This window comes from Lithobates pipiens, unplaced genomic scaffold (assembly GCF_037356315.1).
Source record: "Lithobates pipiens isolate NorthernLeopardFrog02 unplaced genomic scaffold, aLitPip1_a1.2 Scaffold_28, whole genome shotgun sequence".
In the NCBI taxonomy this organism is placed as follows: Eukaryota; Metazoa; Chordata; class Amphibia; order Anura; family Ranidae; genus Lithobates; species Lithobates pipiens.
Window position 1 is genome coordinate 168302863 of NW_027507789.1, and position 25269 is coordinate 168328131.

Below are 25269 nucleotides of genomic sequence, written 5' to 3' on the forward strand. Positions count from 1 at the left end.
GATTGGGAGGGGGGGGGGGGAATAAGCTTCAAAATGGAGCTCAAGGTTTTTTTCTGGAATTGGAAAGTTTTATAGCCCCTGGAATGCTTTTACTGCAGTCCATGTACTTGCTGGAGAGCCTTAACCCAACTTCCCATCTTGAAGGATACTACTGGAGCATACAGCACTTACAACAGATCATCTATGCCTCAACCCACTTCATTCTACCAGCCTCTAAAGTTTGTTGTAAAAACTCCAGTCAATTTCTGAATGACATGGCTCAGAGAGATTCTGCACAGAACTCGTGGCTTCCTTAAAATATAATCTAAAAGCAGCATCCAACAGCTAATCCCAATTTGTGCTTTCCTGAAAAAGACCATTTCTCATACCAATAAAAGCCAACATGCTCAAGAAAAGCATTGCAGCACAAACACAGCATAATATGGGGTTCAGTTTCATTGTTCTCACCTGATGCACCATGAGGGACTGGACTTGTCTCTTAAGAACCTGCATCCTGGCTGTTGTGACCACGGACCTCACATCTGGCACTACGCTCTCACTCAAGATCTCACTGATTAACCGGTGATTCCTCTGGAAGCGAGCAGCGGCAGTGTGCTTCATGGAAAAACCATCATCATAGTCTGCAAGACAAAGCAAAGCTTTGTTATACTAGTCTGACCATTTTTTTTTTACAACCTCCTCCTCCTCCCCCCCCCCCCCCCATATAGTTTGTAATGGCAACATTTGTTTATTCCATATGCAGGTTCTGTTTCCTGCCCAATGGTTCTACCCATCAACAGGAAATGATCTTCATGCAATCCAGACAAGAACTGTATAGTGGAAACCCAACCATAACTTTGTAATTGTGAGATTTCTTGAGGCGGATGCAAGATCCAAGTGTTACCATTTTACAGTTAAATGGTTCTTAACCTGCCATGTGGACAACTTACGTTGCTGAATTTTCACATTTAATATCTTGTGTGTTGGTCTTGGAATTTTTTTTTTTAAAAGAACTACTGGATCAAGAACACCTCTTTTTGAACCACTAAAGGGGGTGTTACAGCACATACAATGTGTCTCATAACTCAGTTTTAATATTGTCATTATACAAATTGCATGTACCAGTTTACTTCCTGTAATTACGTTTATCCTTGAAATGTGATCCAAGGCTGTTTCACTGCAATGTCGCGCAAGAATGTCACTTACAGCTTAAAAAGCAAGAAAAGCTAACTTTTTATTAGCTTTACCCACCCCTACCAAGTTTGTTTGTTACCCGTGTCCCCCTGCAGAGACTTCCTTACTTCCTGTCCTGGAGATTGAACAAATAGGAAATCTCTTGAAAATGTATATAATAGCCATTCCAGGAACAAGTGTCCTTAAGTGGAGGATTTGGCCTCATCTTATGCTGCGATTACAATTTAAAATTCTTGGATTTCCCCCACTTTGTCTTGGCAGCAATTGCCAGCAGACAAATAGAGAGGTAATTCCGCCCAGTGGGGACAGCAATAAACACTTAACAGATGGTGTAACCCTCTCCACTCCAGAGTGGGGGGGGGGGAGAAGGCCTTTAGACTGAAAAGGTGAACACATATGGGCAGTATTGGGGACATAACCCAAACTGTATAGAATGGTGGATATAGATGCTGGGTAAAGTTGATCTGAAGGACAGATTATACATGAAATATTACAACTTGTAAATTTTCTGCCCATAACAGAATCTGTCAGTTACAACAAACAAACATGCCATTCAAATAAACATATCATTCAAACATCAATGCCAGAGTCCATCAGTGTAAGGTGTAGCATCAGGTCAGAAAGAAGAGTCTGTAGAATAGAGCATTACCAGATACAGCAGGACTAGGCCTCTTGCATATGGCACTGATGCTTGAGCATCGGGGTTTATGGCATTTGTGCAATTTCAGGCATTTGTGCTGCGCATATAGGCCAAATTAAATATTCAAAACATTTATGCTCATATGCGCTTTCGCATTTATTTGCACATGCCGGTGCAATATATTGACCTGGAGCCCAGATCTTCTCACCCTCTTTTAATGCAGGAATAGGCAGCACTTATTTACGGCCCGTGTGTACAGCCACAATGTTAAACAGTGGACTGTATTTTAGAAGACAAAAATCGCTGCACTGAGCCTTCTCAAGCTGCAGTGTGTAAGAGGCCTTATTTTGGTTTTTGCCACATATACTCACTTTACGTTGATGTTATAAATGCATGTTTTGACAATGTCCTTGATTTGCGAATATATATATATATATATATATATATATATATATATATATATACACACACACACACACTTTTTTTTTTTTTAAGATAATTACTGTACATTTCCTATTCTCTGTCAATTGGTTGTACTTGCTTTGAAAATTCCCGAATTAAAATATAATCTTTAAAAATAAGAGGCAGCGAGGACTCTTTTTAGATGCATAAATATTGATCTGAGAATTATCAAAAATGGTAACTGCAGGTGGCACAAGGTACATTCTTCCTGCCACTACTACAGATAGTATCCTCGATAAGATTTGCTTTAACAGAAAGGATCCTATAGCTGTGTGTACATAGGTTCCTTCCTTAAGACATTACTCTAATTATATAAAAAGGTTATTTAAATCCAAAAATAAAAGTAACGCATTGCAGCTTACCAGCTTGTAAAAGTGGTGGCTGCATTGCTTTTCTTTGTTTTAGCACCTATCAATTCTGGGAATACAACTTCCTGCCCCTGGGTAGATACACTCATTCCACCCAGGAATGACTCCCAATGCACCCGCCTTTATTATCTTCCATCGCATAGGGAATGTAGATTAGTAGTTTACAGACAGCATTTTCGTGCCCCGTTCAGCTCACAGGTGACGATGGATATTGCATGTCTGGCAAGATGATCAGGTATTTTCCATATTTGCTGTAAATGTTTTAGCCTGTCAAAGTCTAGGGGCTTGCAAGTCGTAATACATTTTTTATTTAGTCAATCTGCAAGACACGAGGGTTGATTTACTAGAACTGGAGAGCTCAAAACCCTGTGCAACTCTGCATAGAAACCAATCCGCTTCACAGTTTTAGGGCATGTTCACACTGAAGGCGGGTTTGAAATCAGATGAACTTGCACAATTTCAGACCCGCATTTCAGTAGGAGTTTGGGGGGAGACAGGTTCATGCATAGCTGTCTATTGAAAGTCACCAAAAGTAGTGAAGGAACTACTTTTGAAAAGCAGTGCCGCAAAGTCTGTGTCGCACCGATTGAGACAGTGCCGTTGCCGGCAATAGGCTGTGACTTAACATGTCAAATCGCGCCGTGTGAACAAGGGCTTATTGTCAAAGCTTAATTGAACAAGCTGAAGTTAGAAGCCAATTGGCTAGCATGCACAGCTGCACCAGATTTTGCACTCTTCATTTTTAGTAAATAAACCTGAATGTTATGTTTGACTCACCATCAGGATCCTCTGCTGGCTGAATACTCATATAAGGCTCTCCTTTGTCTATGCGGGACTGGCGCTGGCGACTTTCTTCCTCTAGGGCGGCTTCGGCTCTGCTTTTGGCATTGATATAAGCGAGATAAGCAGGCGAGTTGTGGTAGGTTTTCATTGACTCATTGTACTCGATCTGCAGGAAATCACACAAAAGCCCACAATTAATACTTCACACAAGAGGTATGAACCCGACCTCCCTAAGTCCAACCCACACGATCATATAAAAGTAGTCAGTTTTATGGTTGGGTCTACTGTGTCTGCCCCTGAAAAAGAAAAGTTGGCTTGCTCTTTAAAATTACCTTCCAGGTGACACCAACTGTTTTCTACAATGAAGATGTGTCCTGAGGTATGTGAGCAGAATCAGAAGTCATACCTTGCCATGTTGTCAGGCACTTTTTTCACCTAGCACGGTCAAGGATTTAATGTTTATCCAAATAGAATAAAGGGTGCGAATACAACTGCCCAATATTTTGAATTGGGGTAGGAACATTTGCAAGCCTGTGAAATGTCCAGCATCAGAAGCAGGATTTTTTGAAAAAAAAGAAATTAAACTAAATATATATATTATACACATCCTCTCCAAAATGAGAATGGTCAGTGCACCAACTGTCCCATCATAAAACATTATCTATATATTCTTATCTATCCACCTCATGTGACAAATATTGAGGCCTGTGTCGATGGACATGTGTCAATGGCATCAGTCAGATGCTTAGGAGATTCAGCGTCAAATGTGACGATTATTAACCACTTGCTGACCGCCCTATAGAAGTTTTACTGCTACAGCACAGCCACGCAGGAGCACAATAAAAAAAGATACGCACACACGTGATCCTGGACTTTTGGGTAGCAGGCGGGTGCTGCTACCGGCTCGCTCCCACTGATTCTACACAGCGGGAGCCAATCAGCGGGTCCCACAGACTATGTTCACCAGCACCCGCTGATTGTTATTGACAGAACTGCCTTTGTACTGAACAAAGTAATGGATCCCGTGTTCCTGCAAAGCAGGGACACAGATCCATGCCTTCTCATAGTAAAAGAACCTTCCACACTACAACACTGGCTAGGCACACAGTTAACCCTTTGACCTCCCCAATGTTAACCCCTTCCCAGCCAGTGAATATTTTTTAGCACTGATCACTGTATTAGTGTCACTGGTTTCCAAAAAAGGGGGTCAGTTAGGTGTCTGGATTTTACTAGTAAAAAAATAAATGAAAATAAATACATTTCTATAAATATATCCCATAGTTTGTAGACGCTATAAAAAAAAAAAAACTTTTGCACAAGCCAATCAATATACTCTTATTAATTTTTTTGGTAAAAAAAAAATCCCATAAATAAAACCCACGTAGCAAAATACATATTGGCCTAAAATTAAGAAATTTGATTTATTATTATTATTATTATATTGGTTTTATAGCAGATTGTACTTTGTTTATAGCGCAAATAAAAAAAATAAACGCAGTGGTGATCAAATGCCACCTAAAGACAGCTGTGAGAGTACAGTGTCACATGAGCGCACAATTGTCAGTTAAAATAATGCAGTGCTGCATCAAAAAAAAAAAAAAAAAATGGCCTGGTCATGGAGGGGGAAAATCTTCTGGAGCTGAAGTGGTTAAAGTCTGCGTCAGATGCTTCTGAGAAGATTCAGAATTTTGCAGTCCTTTAAAAGCAAAGCACTAAATGTGCAAAAAGGTGTTTAAGGCCTCTTTCACATGACCGATCCGTTGAGGTGCGCCTGTCAGTTCTTTAGGCGGGCCTGAACGGATGCTCCAGACCTAAAAAAAAAAAATTTAAAAAAAACCCCCACACACCTCGAAAAAGTGTGACTGAGGAAAAACCTACTTTTCCATCCGTCTGCGGTCCGTCGTCACACGATTTCCCATAGGGGAGAGCAGCGCTCTGATGGGTCCATCCCTGCGCAGTGTGCAGAGACGGACCTGTCATCTTTCTGCTCAGAGGGGAATCGACAGACCAATACCCGATGAGCAAGCAGATGTTCACAGGTGGATCATCACGGATCCATCCCGTGTGAAGGAGCCCTACATCAAAAGTTCTCCCCTCCCCCCTGCAGAGTATAACCCAACAGGTCAGCGAGGCTTGTCCTTGCATTAAGCAAGGTTGGGGGTGAGGGGCGGGCAAAGCTCCAACTTTTGCACTGTTGGCTCACATATGCAGCGCAAGCATCTTGTGCTTCGGGGTACTTAGAAATCTCCATATTCTAGCACCACATTTCTGCTGTCTATATAACTGTACAACAGACCGGCTTTAACCCTTAGCTGACCTATACAGTGACCAAGCTAATGGCAGCATGGTGGCTTTACAGCAATGTTGCCTTGAAGCCCCAGTTTGATCTCCTCCAGAGCCTCCATTTGTATGGAGTTTATATAGTCTCCCTTAAAGTGTTACTAAACCCAGTAATATGAAAAATAGTTCTGCCACCCCACAGTGCCCACAGCCTATAAATCTTTTCACATTAAAAATATTGCCACAGTATACCCTTTTGGCTGATCTGTATACCACAGTTACATGGTAAACTTCAGAGTTTCTCCAGTGCCCAGAGTTCAGGAAGGTGGAGATTTTTACTTCAGCCTGTATACATGCCCACATGTGTGATGCGAATATCATGTGACCTGGCTAGCTCTGAGAACAAGTCAATGTTCTCTCCAGCATTAAAAAAAAAGACAACTGAGCATGTGCAGGTCGGCTACTCTGCCTGTGTTAGCTGGCTTCTGTCCAGGGTCTGTGCGTACAGGATAAAACAGCCTCTTTACACAATGCAGAGGATTTACCCCTTAAGTTCCAAAGTGAGTATATCAAGCATGCTATGCTGCATATACAGACTGGTTTTACTGTTGTGGGTGTAATAACACTTTAAAAGAGGAAGTAGACCCTGATGGGTTTTACGTCCTGTTTCCCTACAAAAAGTAAAGCGTAATGGGCTACTATGCACCGCATAGTAGCCCATTATGTGTCACTTACCTGAAACAGGAGCCAGCGATGTCACCACGGTCCCCCCTTCCACGTATCGCAGCTCCGGCGTGATTAGCCGGAGCCACAATGATGTCACTAAACATTTTCCCCAGTGTGTGTATATGATGCTGTATCCACAAAATAAAAGGGTATACTAAACTTCAGCTTTACCACCCTAACCATTAACCTAGCTAACCTCAAAAACTCAATAAGACTGACTTACCTTTTATGCCATTAGCAACACCGCACACACCATCCCACACTGTAAAGCAACAATGTGCCATTCCCATGCCTCTGGCTGTTCCAAGCTTCTCACCTCTCTTGATCCAAACACTTTGTAGACTGGCTTTTGATCAACCTAGCCTTCTCCTGTGAGTATAGATGTTCTAGGACTGTACTATGGATATCAGAGTGCAAGCCTCTTGGGGTGGGAGTCATATCTGAAGAGCAGAGGGTAGGACATATGCCTATCCTTTTATTGCTTGGAAGCAATGCGATATATTGTGGAGCTGACATGTTACTGGCACATACCTAACAAAAATTGGTAAATGGGAATAATTGATACTCCCTCTCACTTTCAACAAACTAGAAACTAATTGAATAAATCATGGAAGCGTTTGTAAGTAAGCACTGTAACATTTAAACTAGTCCTTTACAAAGTTATTTTACTGCTTAAAAACGATAAACCATGATGATTGGCAGTTGTGTGGGCACAGAAGGAATGATCCACCAGTAGACTCAAGGCTCCAACAATCAGCTTTTTCCACAAGACTGTAAGGGCTGATTCACAGCAGTGGTGAGGAGGCGTTATCTCCTCATCACCATCTGCTTTAAAGAACAAGTAAAGTCTTCCTTTTTAAGCCTATAATAAATTTAGGAAACATGGACTAGAAAACCTTGACACCAACAGCGCACACGCTCTGAAGAAACAGCCACCAGTGCCGATCCTTCAGGAACTTGTGCCATGACCGACGCTCTATGTGTAGGACTCCCACGAACCCAGTGCAAATTCTGGGGGAAATGTCAGCCAGCTCAGCGGTGTGGGCACTGCTGAGAGCTTCATTCTAAAGGGATTTCATAATAAGCTAGTATGTGATGCAGGAGAGTGGAGGGGGAGGAGTTACAAGAAAGTTGCAGGGCTGGATGGGGGAGGAGACTGCTGAGAGCACAATACTTGACAAAGCTCTGGACGTGAAACATGTTGACACAGTGACGGGACCCAGTACTGGAATTGCCTCCACTTACTCCATTGGTCTTTGCCGGGTTCTTCAGCATGGGTGAGCGAGGTCATCCTCAGATGCCGTGACTGCACGGAGCCACACAGGTTACCAGTGGAGCCTCCAACTGGATGTACAACACTCGCTGATCCCTAGTATATATCTCCACTCTGCTTCTGGGGTCCATCACCATCTACACCCACAACACCGCTGGTACCCACAGTGACACACCAAAGTCCCCTCCATCCAAGGACAGGCACGACCATATGCTACTTTGTGATCTGTGGGCAGAACATTGGCTTTTTGGGATGGCAGTTCCCATGTAAGTTTACATTTTTTTGGGTCAATAAATGATTTTTTTTTTTTGTAATTCTTGCTTATGCACACCCCCAGGCGCTGCGTCTGCAGCTAAAGAGGGTAGCGCTTGGGTGGCACAAGCATTGGGTTTTACTATCACCGCCCCCCCGCCAGTCTGAATGAGCTCTAAATCTGTTATGGGAGCATCTGAGGCACGGAGGTGGTGTTCTTGCAGCTGCATATTTATCCTCTCTACAATGGGTTGTGTGACATTATATACTTTGTAAAGGCTGTGGCAGTTAGACAGAACTGGGAATGCTGGTGGAGATTGCAATATTGAAAAGGTGTTTAAATAATTAAATTTCACCTTTTGGGAAACAAATGCAATAAATGCAGATTTAAAAAAAAAAAAAAAAAAAAAAAAAAAAAACTTGCATTTTTTTTTTTTTCCCTAAGGAGCCTAGTAAGCATTACATCCATGATCAGGGGTGCAATGCCAGGCTCCTGCAGACAAGCCCTGAATAAGGGCTGGCTGTTTACAAGCTGCAGGGCTTGTGAATGAACTATAAGGCTGCTCATCAGTGACCTTGCAGTCCATTCAGCACTACCAAGCCATCAGCTGCATTGGCGGATGGTAGTTGTAAGTTCATGCATTCACAGGAAACTGAAAGAATGACGCGCCCATGTGGGCGTAGCCTCGCATGGGTGTGTCATTTTCAAATAGTGACAGCGGATGCCAGGATAAGATCCCTGCTGTCACATGGAGGGCTGCAGCTGCTGGAACATATAACATGTTCCGTGTTGCACCCTAAATACAGGTGGAACTTGTAACATGTTCCAAAAGGTGGTCTTATACTTTAAAAAGACAGCATGAGAGTCTACATTCCAGCAGCCACCATATAGCAGTTGGTCATTAGAAATGTAAGCACCTGTATACTGTACATAGTGCCAGCACTAGTCAAAGTTTTACCAATGGTATCCTAACCACAAAAGCCAATTTTGCCAAGGCCCCCATTGCTAAACAATGCAGATTAGTCAGAATAGAAAAAAGTTACAAACAAACCAATTGCTCTTCTCTCTCCTGAGAATTTACATTCTCCAGTAAACATTTTCTAACACTTGGAAGTACATTTGTCATTTATAGTTTGTGTAGCAGAGCAGCAACATCTGTACAAAAACAGCTATTGTGCATTTATAAGCCAAAAAGAACAGAGATATGAAATACATCACAGCAACAAAAAACACAAGCTTCATGCATGAACATAACAGAATGCACAGATGTCTCTGAGGGCAAAATAAATCTAGAATACAGTTTATAAAAGGACAACATTCACATAATTTCTTAGGTTATATAGTAGATTATACAGAAAACACAGAGGTATGCATGTTTGTTCAAAGGGTGCCTATTCAGATAGCAAGTTTCTATAGAGGGATTAGGAAACCTATTTTCTCTTTGAACGTATCCTGCCAGACTTAATCTAAACCATAGCAAACCGGGAATGTTTACTGAGATCCATTGTCTGCCTTGGTAGCATAACTCAGTCATCTACCAAAGTCAGTCTGTCATTGTGAGGAACATCATCATAAAGGAGGACAGCTTAGTCTACCTAAAAGGACTTCATTGGGGTGTGGCGTGGAATCATTGGGGAAGTGGCCAGAGCCAAGTAGACCGAACGTGGAAGAAAGCAGGCATTACACAGACAACCCTCTCGCCTGTCACAGAGGACTCAAAGCCCTATTCAGAACAAAGGTGTACCCATTTTTACATTTTACAAACTGGGTCCAGGAATCCAATTAGGGAGCTCCATGGATAAAATATATTCAATAGAACTGCTGTGAGCCTATTAGAAATAAAATCAAAAACTAGGTGCCCCAACTATACTGCAGAACAAGTATATCACATTAAACACTTAGGACTCATTCACAATGCGCATGTTCCCACACTGCACAAAAAACCTTGCAGACGTGTGTGGGTGCCACCAATTCTTCACGTTGGTGCATGCCAGAACACGTTGCACGATTCTCGGGCATGTGGCTGCCCTAAAACATGAAAGGCAGGAATGTGGAAAATCAATTAAGCGCACACGCTCAGACCCACCTCCTGATATGAAGGAGCCTTTAAAAGTTAAGGCCAAGTAAGGGTCTTTATTTAAAAGGTAGTGGTTCAAATTTGGAGACCACTAAGCCTTAGAAAAAGCCTGTGAAAATTGCAGAGCCCTCGACTAGTGGCCACGGCTCAATGAAATCTTCATATCAGAGCTGTTCATCACCTTATAAAAATATAACTAGAACACAACTATGACTGTCCTACAGTTGGACAGGTAGAGATGCACTGAGGATTTGAGAATTCTGACACATATTCCATGCTCTTTTACCAAACCATATGCAATACAATGGCAAAATAGCTAGCACAGCTAACTGTGCAGTTCAAATCAATGTACTAAATACAGGCCAAACTGGAATACAATGCATGTGTCTATACTGCTATACAGATTCAACAATGAGGGTTCAACGAGTACTGTGTACTATTCTATAGTACGGAGAAAAGCGATCTCTCTTAAAAGAGTACAGCGTAAATTGATAGTGTTCTGAAATGTCCTTTGTAGATCCTATTGTGCCTCTGGTCTAAAACAAAAAGGCAGCCAAACTATAATTCATAGGGCATCGATAACGTATGGATCCATAGCCACAAGTGTACTCAGTAGAATACCAAGTGACAAAGGGCAGCAGCATGGCCTATGTCCAAAATGGCATTTAAGGACTAGTTCACACTAATAGGCGCTGTGAAGAAACTGGTACTTATGTGTTGAAATGACACAGATGCTTTACATTTTTGTTTAAAATATTAAAAAGGTCACAAAATGCCATTTGATTTATCTGCTGCAAGTCAGAACACACTGCGCTAAAAGAAAAACAAAAACACAAAAACAGCAAAAGTTGAAAGTACAGCATGTCGTCCTACCTTTTATCAGAGCACACCACTGCAACAAAGTGGTGTGAACTGAACTCATGGGACTCGGAGCAAATTGCCTCGTCTATGCACCAAGACTGCATTAGGCAAAGCTGCCCAACACCTATAGTATAAAATGGGCCCTAATTGGACTTAATGATTTATTAACTATCTAATTCTCAGCAAATTTTATAAAATTACTGTAAAGCACATTTGACTTTATGTTTCTTAGCTTCGGACAACCATAAATATAGTGCAATCCCTAAAGCAACTTAAAGGCTGTTTTCCCATAGGACACAATCACTGTACAAAGGAGATCCTTTTTTAATAAGTATCACTGCAGATAGCATAAGGGATTAGGACTATCACTAGTTTTTCATTGAAAACAAGAATTATTGAGTCTGTATGCTCAGGGATGGATAGAGCTCAATTATCTAGAGATTAAGACAATTGCTACTGAAGGGATTTACTATTCCATACATTTCTTTTATCAATCTTAACTCTCCTCTAAATTTTAGCTAGGGGCAGATGTTTCTTTCCATGAGCACTGGAGACAAATGTTTAGCTGGGGATCATCCACCTAATCCTGATGTTTTCCAGCCTGGGACCTAGTGAACAGCAGCGTCAACCCTCACACTCTACACAATACAGCACCTCGAGCCTGGAGAGTGGCACCTGAGGCTCTACTGGGACATTTAAGGATTTTTTTTTTCTCTTATCTAAATACTAATTCCTCGTACCTTTTCAGCTTCATATTCGTTCAAGTACTCTTGCTTCTCCTCATCGGTTAGGTCACGCCACATCCCACCAATGATCTTGCCAATCTCCCACAACTTAAGGTCAGGGTTGGAAGCCTTCACTTGGTCCCAGACCTATTTCAGAGACATTAAGGGTGGCGGAGAGGATTTTTGTTTTAATTACTAGAAGGTCTAAAGGTTTAGTCTACGTACAATCTTTATTCTAGATTTATTCTACAGAAATACAGGGGTGATAAGGAATCTATTAAGGTGGAGACACACAGCAGCACCTCCCCCCAAGCCATCACTTACCTTTCTGCTGTATCTCATGTATGGCATCAGTGGCTTATCCGGGGGCTTTGGTGGTTTTGGGATGGTAATCCCAGATGAGGCCTAAAAGAAAAGCAGACATGAAAGTTAAGCAGTGCATTTAACAAACATCTTCACTTTGTCTGTTCCTACAAAAAAAAAAAAATCAATCAGAAATTCAAGAATTTATGTTGATGCACAAATTTCTTTTTGGACTTGTGCAACAACTCCTTTAGGAGTAGGCTGAAAAGAACATCTTTGGAAATGAATGACCTAGGTTTTCAGTGCCCAGGTACACTCTTTGTATTGCCACTAAGATCATATAAAAGGGTATTTGTTTCATTTTAGCATTGCCATTATATTAACCACAATGAATAGGCTAGCTGAAAGCAGTTGTAAACGCTTCATTTTTCCCCTAAAATAATAAACCTGTCATGCTTACCTGCTCTGTGCAATGGTATTACACAGAGCAGCCCTGATTCTCCTCTTCTGGGGTCCCCCACTGGTGCTCTCAGCTCCACCTCTTCTGTGTGCCTTCATCGCAAGCTGTGTGCTATAGCAGGGGACATGTAAGGAAGTGCTCCTGATCCCTGCTGAGGGCGCCCATAGACAGCGCGGCTTGGCCCCACCTCCTCCTCAAAACAATCTGATTGACAGCGCCAGGAGCACATGGCTCCCGCTCTGTCCTGTGAAGACAGGAACCGCTGCATGTCATGGAAGGTTGCAGAGAATGCCTTAAAAGGTGAAAAAAACACAACCCTTATGTCTTGTCAACCACTTTAAATCCTGGCCCCACGTTACATTGTAATAGTACAAGTGGTTAATAAAGCTTGAAAAAGTAATATAAGACTGGAAGGTGCTTACTCAGCTTAAATATGAAAGGGCTAAAAGAGTTCTAGCAATTTCTGCAGGTTTCATTTTATTGTTCAACAATATAAAGTTTAGGGGTTTTGTAGCAAACCTGTGCAATGTTAAGGCAGGACAAAGCATCAGGTTAGCTTTGAGGCTTGGTCCCACTTCAAAATATACTTCACTTCTGTCCCCCACCACTGGGGATTGAAGAAAATACCCGTTACTTCTGGAAATGGAGAAACATGCGATTCCCTCCATGAGACATTGCTGGTACTCGATAATTGGCTCAGTTCTGTTATATGGGGGTGGAAAACAGAGAAGCCCATGTCAACTCTGAGTGATGACCTGACTAGGGCTTACATAGGGATACCTTTCTTTGGTCTAGTCTAGTAGCTTAAAAGAATTAAAGGATACAGATTAGGTTGTCCTGCCCGTTTAATACAAAACAGGTTCACTTTAACAAACTCTGTAGGTGCTTTCTTTCACTCCTATACTATTCATTTTTTAGGAGTAGAGACAAAATAAATCCTATGTAAGCCCAATTGGCAACTGGAAGGCTGAAGAGGAACAAAAATGATCAGTTATTGGGGAAAAGCAGCATAAAAATGTACTTTAAGCCACCCCCTAAAACATAAAAGTGACAGCCCATATAGCTCTGGTCATCATTTATACAAATACACTAAGGCCAAACACTATCATCCTGCTAACTTTTCTTATTCCAGTGCAGGGTAGAAAACAGGAGGACGATTGGATGTTAGTGGCATTACAAGGATCTCTTACACTTTCCACCATAGGTACCTATAGAAGAAATAAGATCTATACTAAAAAGGACTGACTGTATGCTGGAAAAAACATGTAGAACAACTTTAGCTATAAACTGTCAGTTTAACACGACTTGTCCACATGCAGAAAAAGGGTAAAGAAACTAAAAGACAAGCAAATGCATAAAAAAACAAAACAAAAAAAGAGCTACTAGTAACATTCGATATGAGCAGGTTTCCAAATTTATCTAAACGGAACCTATTTGAGAAGAATTGTTGGGAAAGGAGAAGAAAAGTGTCGATAGTCACCGCACAGAGCTAGAATAACCAATATTTTACACGCAGGTTTTCCCATTGACAAGACTCGTTATTTAATGCTTACATTCAATACCAGATTTTAATGTCACTTAAATTTTTTTAGGATTGTTGCATTTTACTTTAAGTGCAAGAACACATCTTATTTTGCTACTGTGGCTCATTTTTACTTCTAGTTTATTTTGGGAAATGTGGAGCAAAAGCCTAAGGCCCCTTTCACACGGGGTGGATCCGCTGGACGGACTTTGCTAGTTCAGCAGGAGATCTCTCCGTTGATCCCCGCTGAGCAGGCAGATGACAAGTTAGTCTCTGCTCAATGTGCAGGAACGGACCCTGTCAGAGCCCTGCTGTTCTCTATGGGGAGATCAGATGAAAAAGGACAGCCTGTTTTTATCCGATGGCGAACTTATCACCATCCATCTGTTTTGAGTGGATCTTGTCAGATCTGATGGCAGGCGGGTGTCGACATCCACCTGCCAATACAAATCTATGGGTGGCCCTCTCGGATCCTCCTGAAAAACAAACCGGCCGATCCAAGCGGCTGATCGCAAGAAAGGGGCCTTAAACTGCATTTGCTTAAAGATCCCTGATCAAAAGGAAACCTGCCCATTCATGAGAAGAGAGCTTTAAACCTACACAAACGATGTGCACTTAAAGGGTTAGATCACCTTTACCTAAAGCTACCTTTGCAGGTAAGGGGAGCCTGTAAATAAAAACAAACTGTGTAGCTTTGACACCCACAGCCACTTCTGCTTACCTCAATCACAGGAGCGAGTTATCCAACCAGCACACTTGTGCTCCTCTATTTCCTCCATTGCAGCATTGTGACAGGAGACAGAGTGCATTGGGAAAGGGAGGGGGTTACGTTTTGAAATCAGAGGGTCTTAGCAACGTCCTATCCTCCAGAGAAGCCATCTCTAGGGTTTTCATCCAGGCTTCTGGAAGTAAAATGACCCACACCTATAGCAAAGGCATTGTCCAACTTTAGTCAAAGCTGCACAGTTTGTATTTTATGTACAAGTGCCGCTTACCTGCACAGTTTGTTTTTGGTAAAATTGAACTAAACATTTAAACCTACCAGCTGCACAAAGAGTGTCCTTTTCTCATGCAGCAATTATTGAAAGCTTATATCATTTGCCAATTATGGGCCAAAACCTGGTTCCTCTTAGTGTTGTATGGCAAAGCTGTTTTCCTTCCCATTCTAAGTCTTCCAGTAACATCGTTGCACTAGAGTACAGTAGGTAGCCCTTTGGCTCTTATAAATGTATAAATCTTTGTGGTCTTTTCAGCATCTGGGAACATTACCTTCACAATTATGAATACTAGTAGCTCTTTTTGTATGCAGCAACTTGCATTGCAGTTTTTTTAAAAACCCTCAAGAGTATCTGCATAAGCACAGTTCAACCAGCCACCCTGTAGGGACAATGATGGGACATGGTGATTTGCACTATTCACAGTCATGTTTATTTGCAATAACCAAAATGAAAAACTCAGCACCATGTCTCATACCACAGTTAGCCAGGCAATGCCATTGCACAGATTGCCTGGTTAGTCCCTGCTTTGCAAAGAGGCCGGTTTCAGTTTAAAGCACAATTCCTAGTTCCATCTGTGCTGTAACGCCTCAGGTCACACATCATGACAATCTCCTACCGTTACCCTGCTGTTGCTGCCTGGGTTCCCTCCCAGCCTGTAGTTGTTGTAGGCAAGATGGCTGTATGGATTGTATCCCACAAACCCTGGTGTGCTGGGCATTTGCTGATGGAAACAAATGAGACAAAAACACGAATGAGAAATGATTTCCAACAAAGGAAATAAAATATTTAAAAAAAATAAAAATAAAAATTACAAAATGAAAAATGGTTTGCATATGGCATGTTCAAGAAGCTGTGAAAATTTGTCTTTTAGAAGCTCAGCACAGGGGAGAGGGGGGTACTGCAGTATACAGATTTTCATGATAATTTTAGATTTTAAATTTGTGCAATGAGTTGAAATGTTTACAAGTAAAAAAATACCAGTTGGCACACGGAGATTCCATATACAATGTATCTAATATCTCCATATTGTGAAGTGTAAGAGGATCTTTATTCTGTACAGTAAATGAGTAAATGCACTATGGATGGACAATTTAAAAAGGAGAAATCACATATTGATAGGGCCAAAGATAGGAGCATTTTAAAGAAGTCAGGGAATGCAAATTCTAAAGCCTAATGCACAATTGTTTAGGCACACAGGCTATTCAGCCACTGTGGGCATTTTTTTGTTTCAGTCTTGATATATACCGCAATTCAAAGAGGAAGGGCGATTTTTTTTTTTTTACTTGGCACTATACGTACCACAGTGCAAGCTTTAAATAATCACAAATCTATAAAAAGGTTGATGTAAACATGTAAAGGCCAGTGGTGTTTCTGCTACTAATTAGGCTCTATTTATCTTTAATAATGAATACATTATTATTAAAGAGCATGGTAGAACAATTGGCAGCATCTAATTACAAAAATGAAAAAACAGAATGCAAATTCTTAAACAATCAGAAAAAATAAAACAAAAAAAAATAAAAATAAAGAAAGCTGGGAACTATTGTAGATGCAAGTTTATTACATTGCGGAGAAAGCAAGCACACGGGCACCACAAACACACGGGATGACAGCACGCATCTGACAGACATGTAATTATATGAAAAGCAAGCATGGAGATTTGTTTCATATAAAAAGCTGATTAACTGGGAGGAAAGGGGCTGCCCATAAAGATATTAACTAATTTTAAGTCACATTTAGATGTGTTTAAAATTAGCGCACATCCGTTATCTGGGTTTAGGAATTGACGCCTGTTGGAGAAGTGTGGGGAGTGGCCGTTTTACACAAATAAGACAAACATCCAATAACAAACCTAGTAGTGCAAATAAAGCTTTTTATTGTTCAAAACAGCCACTTCAGAACCCGTGTAAAATCATATACTGAGGAGGAAACAAATGTCTCACTATAACCTGACCTACAGGGCTGCACTAACAAAAACTCTTGTTGGTAATAAAGGGTTAATGGTTTATAGAATCGTTTACTTACTGCAGCGGGTGCTGGGGTAGGGGGAGGAGCATATGACGGCCGCTCTAAGAATAACAAAAAAAATAAACACAATTAATAGACATGCCTTTATTTTATCTAAACAATCAAAATGGCAAGTAAAATATGTAACATTATAACTTTCATTTACAGAATAAAAAGACAAATCTTCACACCCTAAGGCCCCTTTCACACGGGACGGAACCACGATGATCCGCCCCGTGAACATCCGCTTGCTCAGTGGGGATCGCTCTGTTTATCCCTGTTGAGCCGGCGGATGACAGCGCGGTCCCTGTACAATGTGCAGGGACCGCCCTGTCATATCTCCACTCTCCCCTATGGGGGAATCGGATGAACATGGACCGTCTGTCCGTGTTCATCCGATCCGCTCTGCAGATGGATAGAAGAATAGGATTTTCCTCCGTCTGCAGAATCAGACCATGATTGAGACGGATGATATCGGGTGTCAGCGGATATTCATCAGCAGACACCCGCTATCCCATAGGGATGCATGAATGTCCGTATTTCATCCGAAAATGGATGGATGAAATACGGACAGACTGTCCGCACGTGTGAAAGGGGCATAAAGCAGTGGTTCTCAATCCCTGTCCTCAGGACCCACTAACAGGCCAGGTTTGCGAGATAACTGAAATCCATCACAGGTGATATCATTTTCTGCTCAGTGATTGCAGTATTCCAGTCTGCATCTCTCCAAGGTAATACATAAAATCTGGCCTGTTAGTGGGTCCTGAGGACAGTAGTTGAGAACCACTGGAAAACTGATTGTATTCACCCAGTCTATGAATAGCTGAACATATAGTACATTCTGCTTCAGAAATGAAAGCAAAGACAATATCCAGGGATCAATTTTAGTCCCAGTTGAAAAAAAACCTCCATACACACGGCCAAATGCGGTTGGCCAGCTTCTGTCGCATGTGCATGCTGGAAAACCAGCAGCTGACCGGCTCCAGATCAGCACTCTCAGCCAATGGCCAGTCAGTGTTCTGGCGGGGTGGGTGGGGGTTTGTCCCCATGTCAGAACACAACAGCTCAGTGGAGGAGATCCCTGTACTAACCTTAGATCATTAGTACATTGGCTCTGACCGGAACTGACCATTTGATTTTTTGTTCAACCTGTTAGGTTGAATGGGAAAATACTAATAGTGTGTACCAGGCCTAAAGCTTGACATACATCACTTGAATTTTTTGCCGATTCTTGCTGTCAAGCAGCTATTCAACTTCAGGTGCATTTATCGTTCGGGGATTCCAGCAGCTGCGGGTGTTGGATGTCAAAATAACATAAGCTGCAGGGAAGATTCCTCCATCCACACTGTTTAGCATGGATGGGGAAAACCAAATCATTTCTCCTGTTCAACCCATGGGCTGAAAGAGAGAAATCTTACGCTTTATGGCTGGCCTTCCATGAATAAAATACATCTTAACTATACATATCTACAATGCCCACACAGCTTCATAAGTTTGTAAAGGCAAACCCGCCCACGTCTCAATACTGCACCAATAAAATAGCCCAAACTTGAATTAACCCGAGTCCATGAAATCCATGCTGAAGTTCCCAAATAGACTTTACATAGAATGACAAACAACATGCAAAAGACTGCAGGCTTGCAGGCAGTGGAGCAGAGCAATGGACATCCTGTGTTCTAGTTAACCAGACCTGTTGAGACGTCCGTCTGCCGTATTCGTAGACGTCTCTGAATGAATGGCACAGCTGCACCAATTTTAAAAGTGACAGCGGCTCTGGGGAAAGGAACCCTTGCATGCGGTCATCCATATCTAGGTACATGGCGCTTGTACCTAAATAAAAGAGTGGGTGTATTTTGTGGCTTTGTAGAACAATGGCTACTATCTGAAACATCTGTAAATGTATTTAAATTTATAACTGTTCTCTGCCCTCATGTTGTAAAGTGATGCACAAACTGTTGCGCTATAAAAATCTTGTATTATAATAATATTAATGGGAACAACTGCAGATTTACAAATATCCCATCCAATAAAACCAAAAGTGATCACCAACACTGTAAAAAAAAAAAAAAAAAAAAAAAAAAAAATTGCTACCCAACCCATGCAGGTTCGTTTGCTATGTTAAGTGTCTGTTAATTTTCGGGGTCTGATTTTGATACCGTATATACTCGAGTATAGGCCGACCCGAATATAAGCCGAGGCCCCCAATTTACCCCCAAAAAACTGGAAAACTTATTGACTCGTGTATAAGCCGAGGGTGAGACATGGCTGTCCATCCCTGTGTGTCCGTCCATCCCTGTGTGTGTGTCCGTCCATCCATCCCTGTGTGTGTGTCCATCCATCCATCCATCCATCCCTGTGTGTGTGTCCGTCCATCCATCCCTGTGTGTGTGTGTATCCATCCATCCCTGTGTGTGTGTGTATGTGTATGTGTATGTGTATGTGTATGTGTATGTGTATGTGTATGTGTATGTGTATGTGTATGTGTATGTGTATGTGTGTATGTGTATGTGTATGTGTATGTGTGTATGTGTGTGTGTGTGTGTGTGTGTGTGTCCGTGCAGCCTTGTGTGTGTGTCCAGCCTACCTGTGTCCCAAGCCTCCGTCCCGAGCCGCCGTCGTCCCGAGCCTCCTCCGTCCCGTGCCTCCTCCGTCCCGTGCCTCCTCCGTCCCGTGCCTCCTCCGTCCCGTGCCTCCTCCGTCCCGTGCCTCCTCCGTCCCGTGCCTCCTCCGTCCCGTGCCTCCTCCGTCCCGTGCCTCCTCCGTCCCGTGCCTCCTCCGTCCCGTGCCTCCTCCGTCCCGTGCCGTGCCGATGGATCGCCGCTCTTCTCGGCGGCCATTCTACAATTCAAAAGCCGCGCCTCCGCCTCCGCCTGTGATAGGCGGAACACTCAATTTCCCAGCAGCCTGTGTTCCGCCTATCACGGACATCCTCTCATACTCGTCCGTAGTATGAGAATGAGCGGATGTCCGTGATAGGCGGAACACTGACTGCTGGGAAATTCAGTGTTCCGCCTATCACAGGCGGAGGCGGAGAAGGAGGCGCGGCTTTTGAATTTTAATGTCCGCCGTCTGTCTGCTCGATACGCTGATCGAGCAGTCAGACAGCGGTGACTCGAGTATAAGCCGAGGGGGCACTTTCAGCCTCAAAAAAGAGGCTGAAAATCTCGGCTTATACTCGAGTATATACGGTAAGTGTCTTTTATTGCCAAATTAAAGTGTAGGCGCATTCAATGACAAAAAAAAGGAGGCCATACAAAATACCTTACCCCGTCCCAGCAGTAAACTGAAACCTGATTGACTTTGCACTCACATTCTGAATATGTATATTGATCTATACAGTCATTTTTCACAACATTAAAAAAAAAAAAAAAAAAAAAAAAAAAAAAAAATCACTTACTCGACATTTTGGCCAAATATTTTATTCACGTTTCACATTAAACCTGCAAAACAAAAAAAAAAGGTATGCTTGTTTACAAATGACCCAATTTATAAACAGATTCCCCCTTACCCCAAGACAGACAAAAAAATAAAAATGCACATCTTTTGAGCCTGTAAAGCATTGCACCTGTGATCAGCAGATTGTGGGTGCAATGCCAGGATCCTGCAGACCCTCACTACATGGTCTTGCCTGTACCTCTGATATGTGCAGGCAGTTGTGACTAAGCACTGAGGAAGCATGAAACACCTTAGCTGGTCATGCAGCTCCCTTCTATTAATATTTTTGGATATGTTTTTACTTGCTGAAATAAAGGGGATTTTAATGGACATGCGGCCAGGCACAATTATATTTGCTCATGGGCAGGCAGAAGGAAAAAAATAAATAAAAAAAAGTAACACTGAGAACGCTCAGTAGCAACCTCACAACTGATTGAAAACTTCAAGACATCTGCCGCAGTGGGCAACGGTACTTGTAGTACATTCATTCACAGAACTCTGAATGAATTATGTGGGCGGAGCCCCACATTGTTTTTAATTGTGACACCAGGTGCAGGGAGAAGATCGACCGCCCACTGTCACGGGGAGGGGAGGATGCAAAAGCCGGTTGCAGATTACATGTTCTACCCCAAAATACATGTTCCAAAGGTAAACTTAGCCTTTAAAGCAGGGGTCTCAAACTGGCGGCCCTCCAGCTGTTGCGAAACTACAAGTCCCATGAGGCTTTGCAAGGCTGACAGTTTTAAGCATGACTCCCACACTCAGAGGCATGATGGGACTTGTAGTTTTGCAACAGCTGGAGGGCCGCCAGTTTGAGACCCCTGCTTTAAAGAGAACCTTCCCTCATCTGATAATATCCCCATAACTGTAAATATAGAAGAAGAATATACACGGATTGCTGTATGCCTTCTCCTGGTCTGTGGGGCCACACACACTAATGTGCCTCTGAGCTTCCTCCTCGTCATATCCTGTACTGACAATTTCAAAAGACATCATTGGTGGACAGCTTCTTGCTTGTTCTGTGCTGACCCAGCAATGACATCACTCCTAATCTCATGCATGTGCCATATGAGATCTGGGGAGGTGTGCTACTGAATAACAACAAGCCACACTAGACCTCCTATGTACAGTGTCATGAGTTTTATGAGACCTGGTACATGTAAAGGGGTGGCTTGTCTCTGTTTAATAACAAGCTGTGTAGATCTTGGATGCGTAAGATCAGGTGGTATTGTAGTGCGGATCATGGTGTGGCGCAAGATGAACCTGGAGTCTGTGCAGGGAGACTGGCAACAGGCTGCCCTGTGTGGTTGTGATGGTATATCCAGAAATCGGATGTCTGCCCAAAGTCAGTGTGTCCAACTGGAGTAGTGAGAGGAGCGGTCAGTCCAACCGCTGCGTGAGCCAATGATGATGCGTTTTGGAAGCTTAACCACATCTCCATCAGCGGTTCCTCTCATTACTCCAGCTGGACACGTCTTTGGGCGGCCATCCAATTTCTGGATATACCATCACAGCCTAACGCCAGTCTCCCTGTATGGACTCTGGGTCATCTTGTGCCCCACCACAGCCGGCTTTCTTCTCCAAAGACTACCACACAGCTCCATGCTGATTACTAGGGATGAGCTCAGGCGTGTTCACAATCAGCACGTGCAGAGCCCGCCAGGAAGTCGGCACTGCACAGCACTACATTTCCCGATCTCTGCAGCCGCGCATCAGGACAATGTCTCACTGCCTGTGATTAGCGCTCCGCAACACAGACTTCCTGGCGGGCTCTGCACGTGCTGTTTGCGAACAGGGCTGAGCTCATCCTTAGTCATTACAATCCACTGCAGACTGTGATCCTCTCTCCCCCTCACCCGCTTGTGAGTTCCATTTGTTTTATATGGTATTTTACTTTCTTCCCTTCCTATATTACAGATTGTGGATTTCCAGCCCACATATGAAAGCAGCCTTGCCAGCACCACAGCTATTTTCTACCAATTGGCATTTTTATTCCTATACCTCCTGGAATAAGTATGAATATTTCTTTAACCTGGTATATAACATTTGATCACTATAGGATGAGCAAAGTGTCAGCGCTGTAGAGTTTTTTTTTTTTTTGGTCACATCTCTACAATAAAGTTTCCCTGGAGGTAAAGTGAAGATCTCCTAAATGGGCAGGAGATATTCTAGAGTGCAGCAGCTGGTGCCATCACTGGGGCACGCTCCCTGAAGGAACATCATACCCGTGCGATTCCTTCAGAGCTGTGCATCATGCATGGGAGGGACATCGTCACAGCTCAGCCAATCAGATGACTGGAGCCAACAAACCCAGAAGACTGGAAGGAGATGGAATGGATAGGGCACCACTGGAGGGATCCCTTCTAAAAAAAGTGAGTCTAACATAATGTGCTAGTATGCAGTGCACACAGAGCGCCCGCAGTGCCATTCATTGCCAACGAGCCCTCAAATGCGGGCAAGCACATACAATTTTTTTCAAAACAAAAAACTGGAGTTAGGTCACCACATTGAAGAGAAATGAATGTCTGCCATTGGTGAGCAGTGCAAAAATGTGAACATTTTGAGATGGGAATTAGGGACGCTTACTAGCAAATGTATGTAGGCATAGGACACGCCCCCTGCCACACCCCCTTAAAGGAGAATTAACAAAACAAAAAAAAGTCCATTAAATCCACAAGGGATTTTTTTTACCACAACTATTCCTTTATATTGTCTTTTAAAATGTAGAAATGCAGCAAAATTTAGAAATCAGATGAAATGTTTAGCACTGGGAAACACTTTTTGAGAGATAAAAAGTGCATTTTATATACAACTATATGGATGAGGCCAAAATGAGGGGGGGGGGGGGTGAGTGAGGGACATTGCTATTGCAGGGACAGTTGGGAGCGATGAACACACGTATGGCCGGTATGACGTTACTGAGGGGGGTCACACAACACCACAATGTGAATGAGGCCTAAACCAGCCCGTGTAATGTATGAATGACACACACGATTATATCCGAGCCCACAGAGAACGTCCCCCTCACTGTACACAGAGGAGGCCTCACTCCTCTACAGGACAGGCCGGTCTCCCCACACCACACACCGGACCCCTCACTCCACTCACCTCCCCGCTCCGCTCTCTTTGTCCCTCACACAGGAAGAGGAAGCCTGCACTTCCGCCGCCGCACTTTTCACACCACGCCCCCTCTCCGCCCCGACAATAAAAGGCGCCGCACACTCCGCCTGCCGTCACACGCCGTTGTAGCATGAAATTCACTACGCTACTGCGCATGCGCCGGTTTCAGGCAAAAGAAACCGAGCGCAGAGCTGCTCAAAGCGAATACAGCTGACTCGGATTAACCCCTCACACGCCGATCGATCGGCTACACAGAGAGCTGGGGGGGGGGCGGCGAGGGCTCACAGGCTGGTTGCGAAGGGACAGCAACAAGCTGTATCACATACACACAGGCTGGATGGGGGCACAGAGAACCTATAACAGGGGACACACCATGGATATAATGAAGGTGGGGGGCACTGACCCCTGTATGATGGAGGGGGGTACTGACCCCTGTATGATGGAGGGGGGCACTGACCCCTGTATGATGGAGGGGGGGACACTGACCCCTGTATGATGGAGGGGGGCACTGACCCCTGTATGATGGAGGGGGGCACTGACCCCTGTATGATGGAGGGGGGCACTGACCCCTGTATGATGGAGGGAGAGGGGACATTGACCCCTGTATGATGGAGGGGGGCACTGACCCCTGTATGATGGAGGGGGGCACTGACCCCTGTATGATGGAGGGGGGGCACTGACCCCTATATGATGGAGGGAGGGGGGACACTGACCCCTGTATGATGGGGGAGGGGAACACTGACCCCTGTATGATGGAGGGGGGACACTGACCCCTGTATGATGGAGGGGGGGGCACTGACCCCTGTATGATGGAGGGGGGGGGCACTGACCCCTGTATGATGGAGGGAGGGGGGAAACTAACCCCTGTATGATGGGGGAGGGGAACACTGACCCCTGTATGATGGAGGGAGGGGGGAAACTAACCCCTGTATGATGGGGGAGGGGAACACTGACCCCTGTATGATGGAGGGAGGGGGGAAACTAACCCCTGTATGATGGGGGAGGGGAACACTGACCCCTGTATGATGGAGGGGGGGGGGCACTGACCCCTGTATGATGGATCCCTTTACCACAGGTGGACTCCAATCAAGTCGTAGAAACATCTCAAGTGGAAACAGGATGCACCTTATGTGCATGGGATTTTTTTATTTATAATACATTTCAAACAAACTTCTTTCACTTTATCATTGTGGGGAATTATTTTAGAATTTTGAGGACAATAATGAATTTAATCAATTTTAGAACAAGGCTGTAACATAACAAAATGTGGAAAAAGTGAAGCACTGTGAATACTTTCTGCATTCACTGTAGATCTTGGTCCCCATCAGAGCCTCCCTGACATCAGAGTCCTTATGAAAGTCCCTCCTTACCTTGCATCAAGGTCCCTATTAGATCCCCCTATTACATCAGATGCACATCTTTACATCAGAGTCCTCATCAAAGTCCTCTCTTACATAAAAGTCCACCCTTATATCAGATGTCCCCATCAGAGCCCCCACTTACATCAGAGTTCCCATGAAAGTCCCCCTTTACATCTGGCATCCCCATCAGGGTTCCCCCTTTACACCAAGGTCCCCATCAGAGCCCCCCTGACATCATAGTCCCCATCAAAGTCCATCCTTACATTGTGTGTCCCCATCAGAGCCCCCCTTTATATCAGGGTCCCCATTAGAGCCCCCTTACTTCAGGGTCCCCATCAGAACCCCCCTTTACATCAGCATCACCATCCCATCAGAGCCCTGCTTGTATCAGGGCCCCCATTAAATCCCCCCATTACACCAGAGTCCCCATTAGAGCCCCCTA

At 43.6% G+C, this 25269-nt stretch overlaps 1 protein-coding gene across 3 annotated transcripts in view; it reads right to left on the reverse strand.

Moving 5' to 3' along the window:
- SMARCE1 (SWI/SNF related BAF chromatin remodeling complex subunit E1) overlaps window positions 1–23559 on the reverse strand; it is a 35471-nt gene extending 11912 nt beyond the window's left edge. The window contains exons 1-8 of one of the 3 annotated variants that reach the window (XM_077459860.1): window positions 23455–23559; window positions 20309–20351; window positions 16930–16973; window positions 15527–15625; window positions 11946–12026; window positions 11637–11768; window positions 3421–3592; window positions 448–620 (exon numbers count right to left, since the gene is read on the reverse strand). In XM_077459860.1, the coding sequence (XP_077315986.1) occupies window positions 448–620; window positions 3421–3592; window positions 11637–11768; window positions 11946–12026; window positions 15527–15625; window positions 16930–16973; window positions 20309–20315 (708 nt within the window). In that variant the 5' untranslated portion in view covers window positions 20316–20351; window positions 23455–23559. Of the gene's footprint in view, window positions 1–447; window positions 621–3420; window positions 3593–11636; window positions 11769–11945; window positions 12027–15520; window positions 15626–16929; window positions 16974–20308; window positions 20352–23454 lie in introns of all 3 variants that reach the window. The other 2 variants (XM_077459859.1, XM_077459861.1) reach the window with 2 other exon arrangements.
- Between the last annotated feature and the right edge of the window lie 1710 nt (window positions 23560–25269).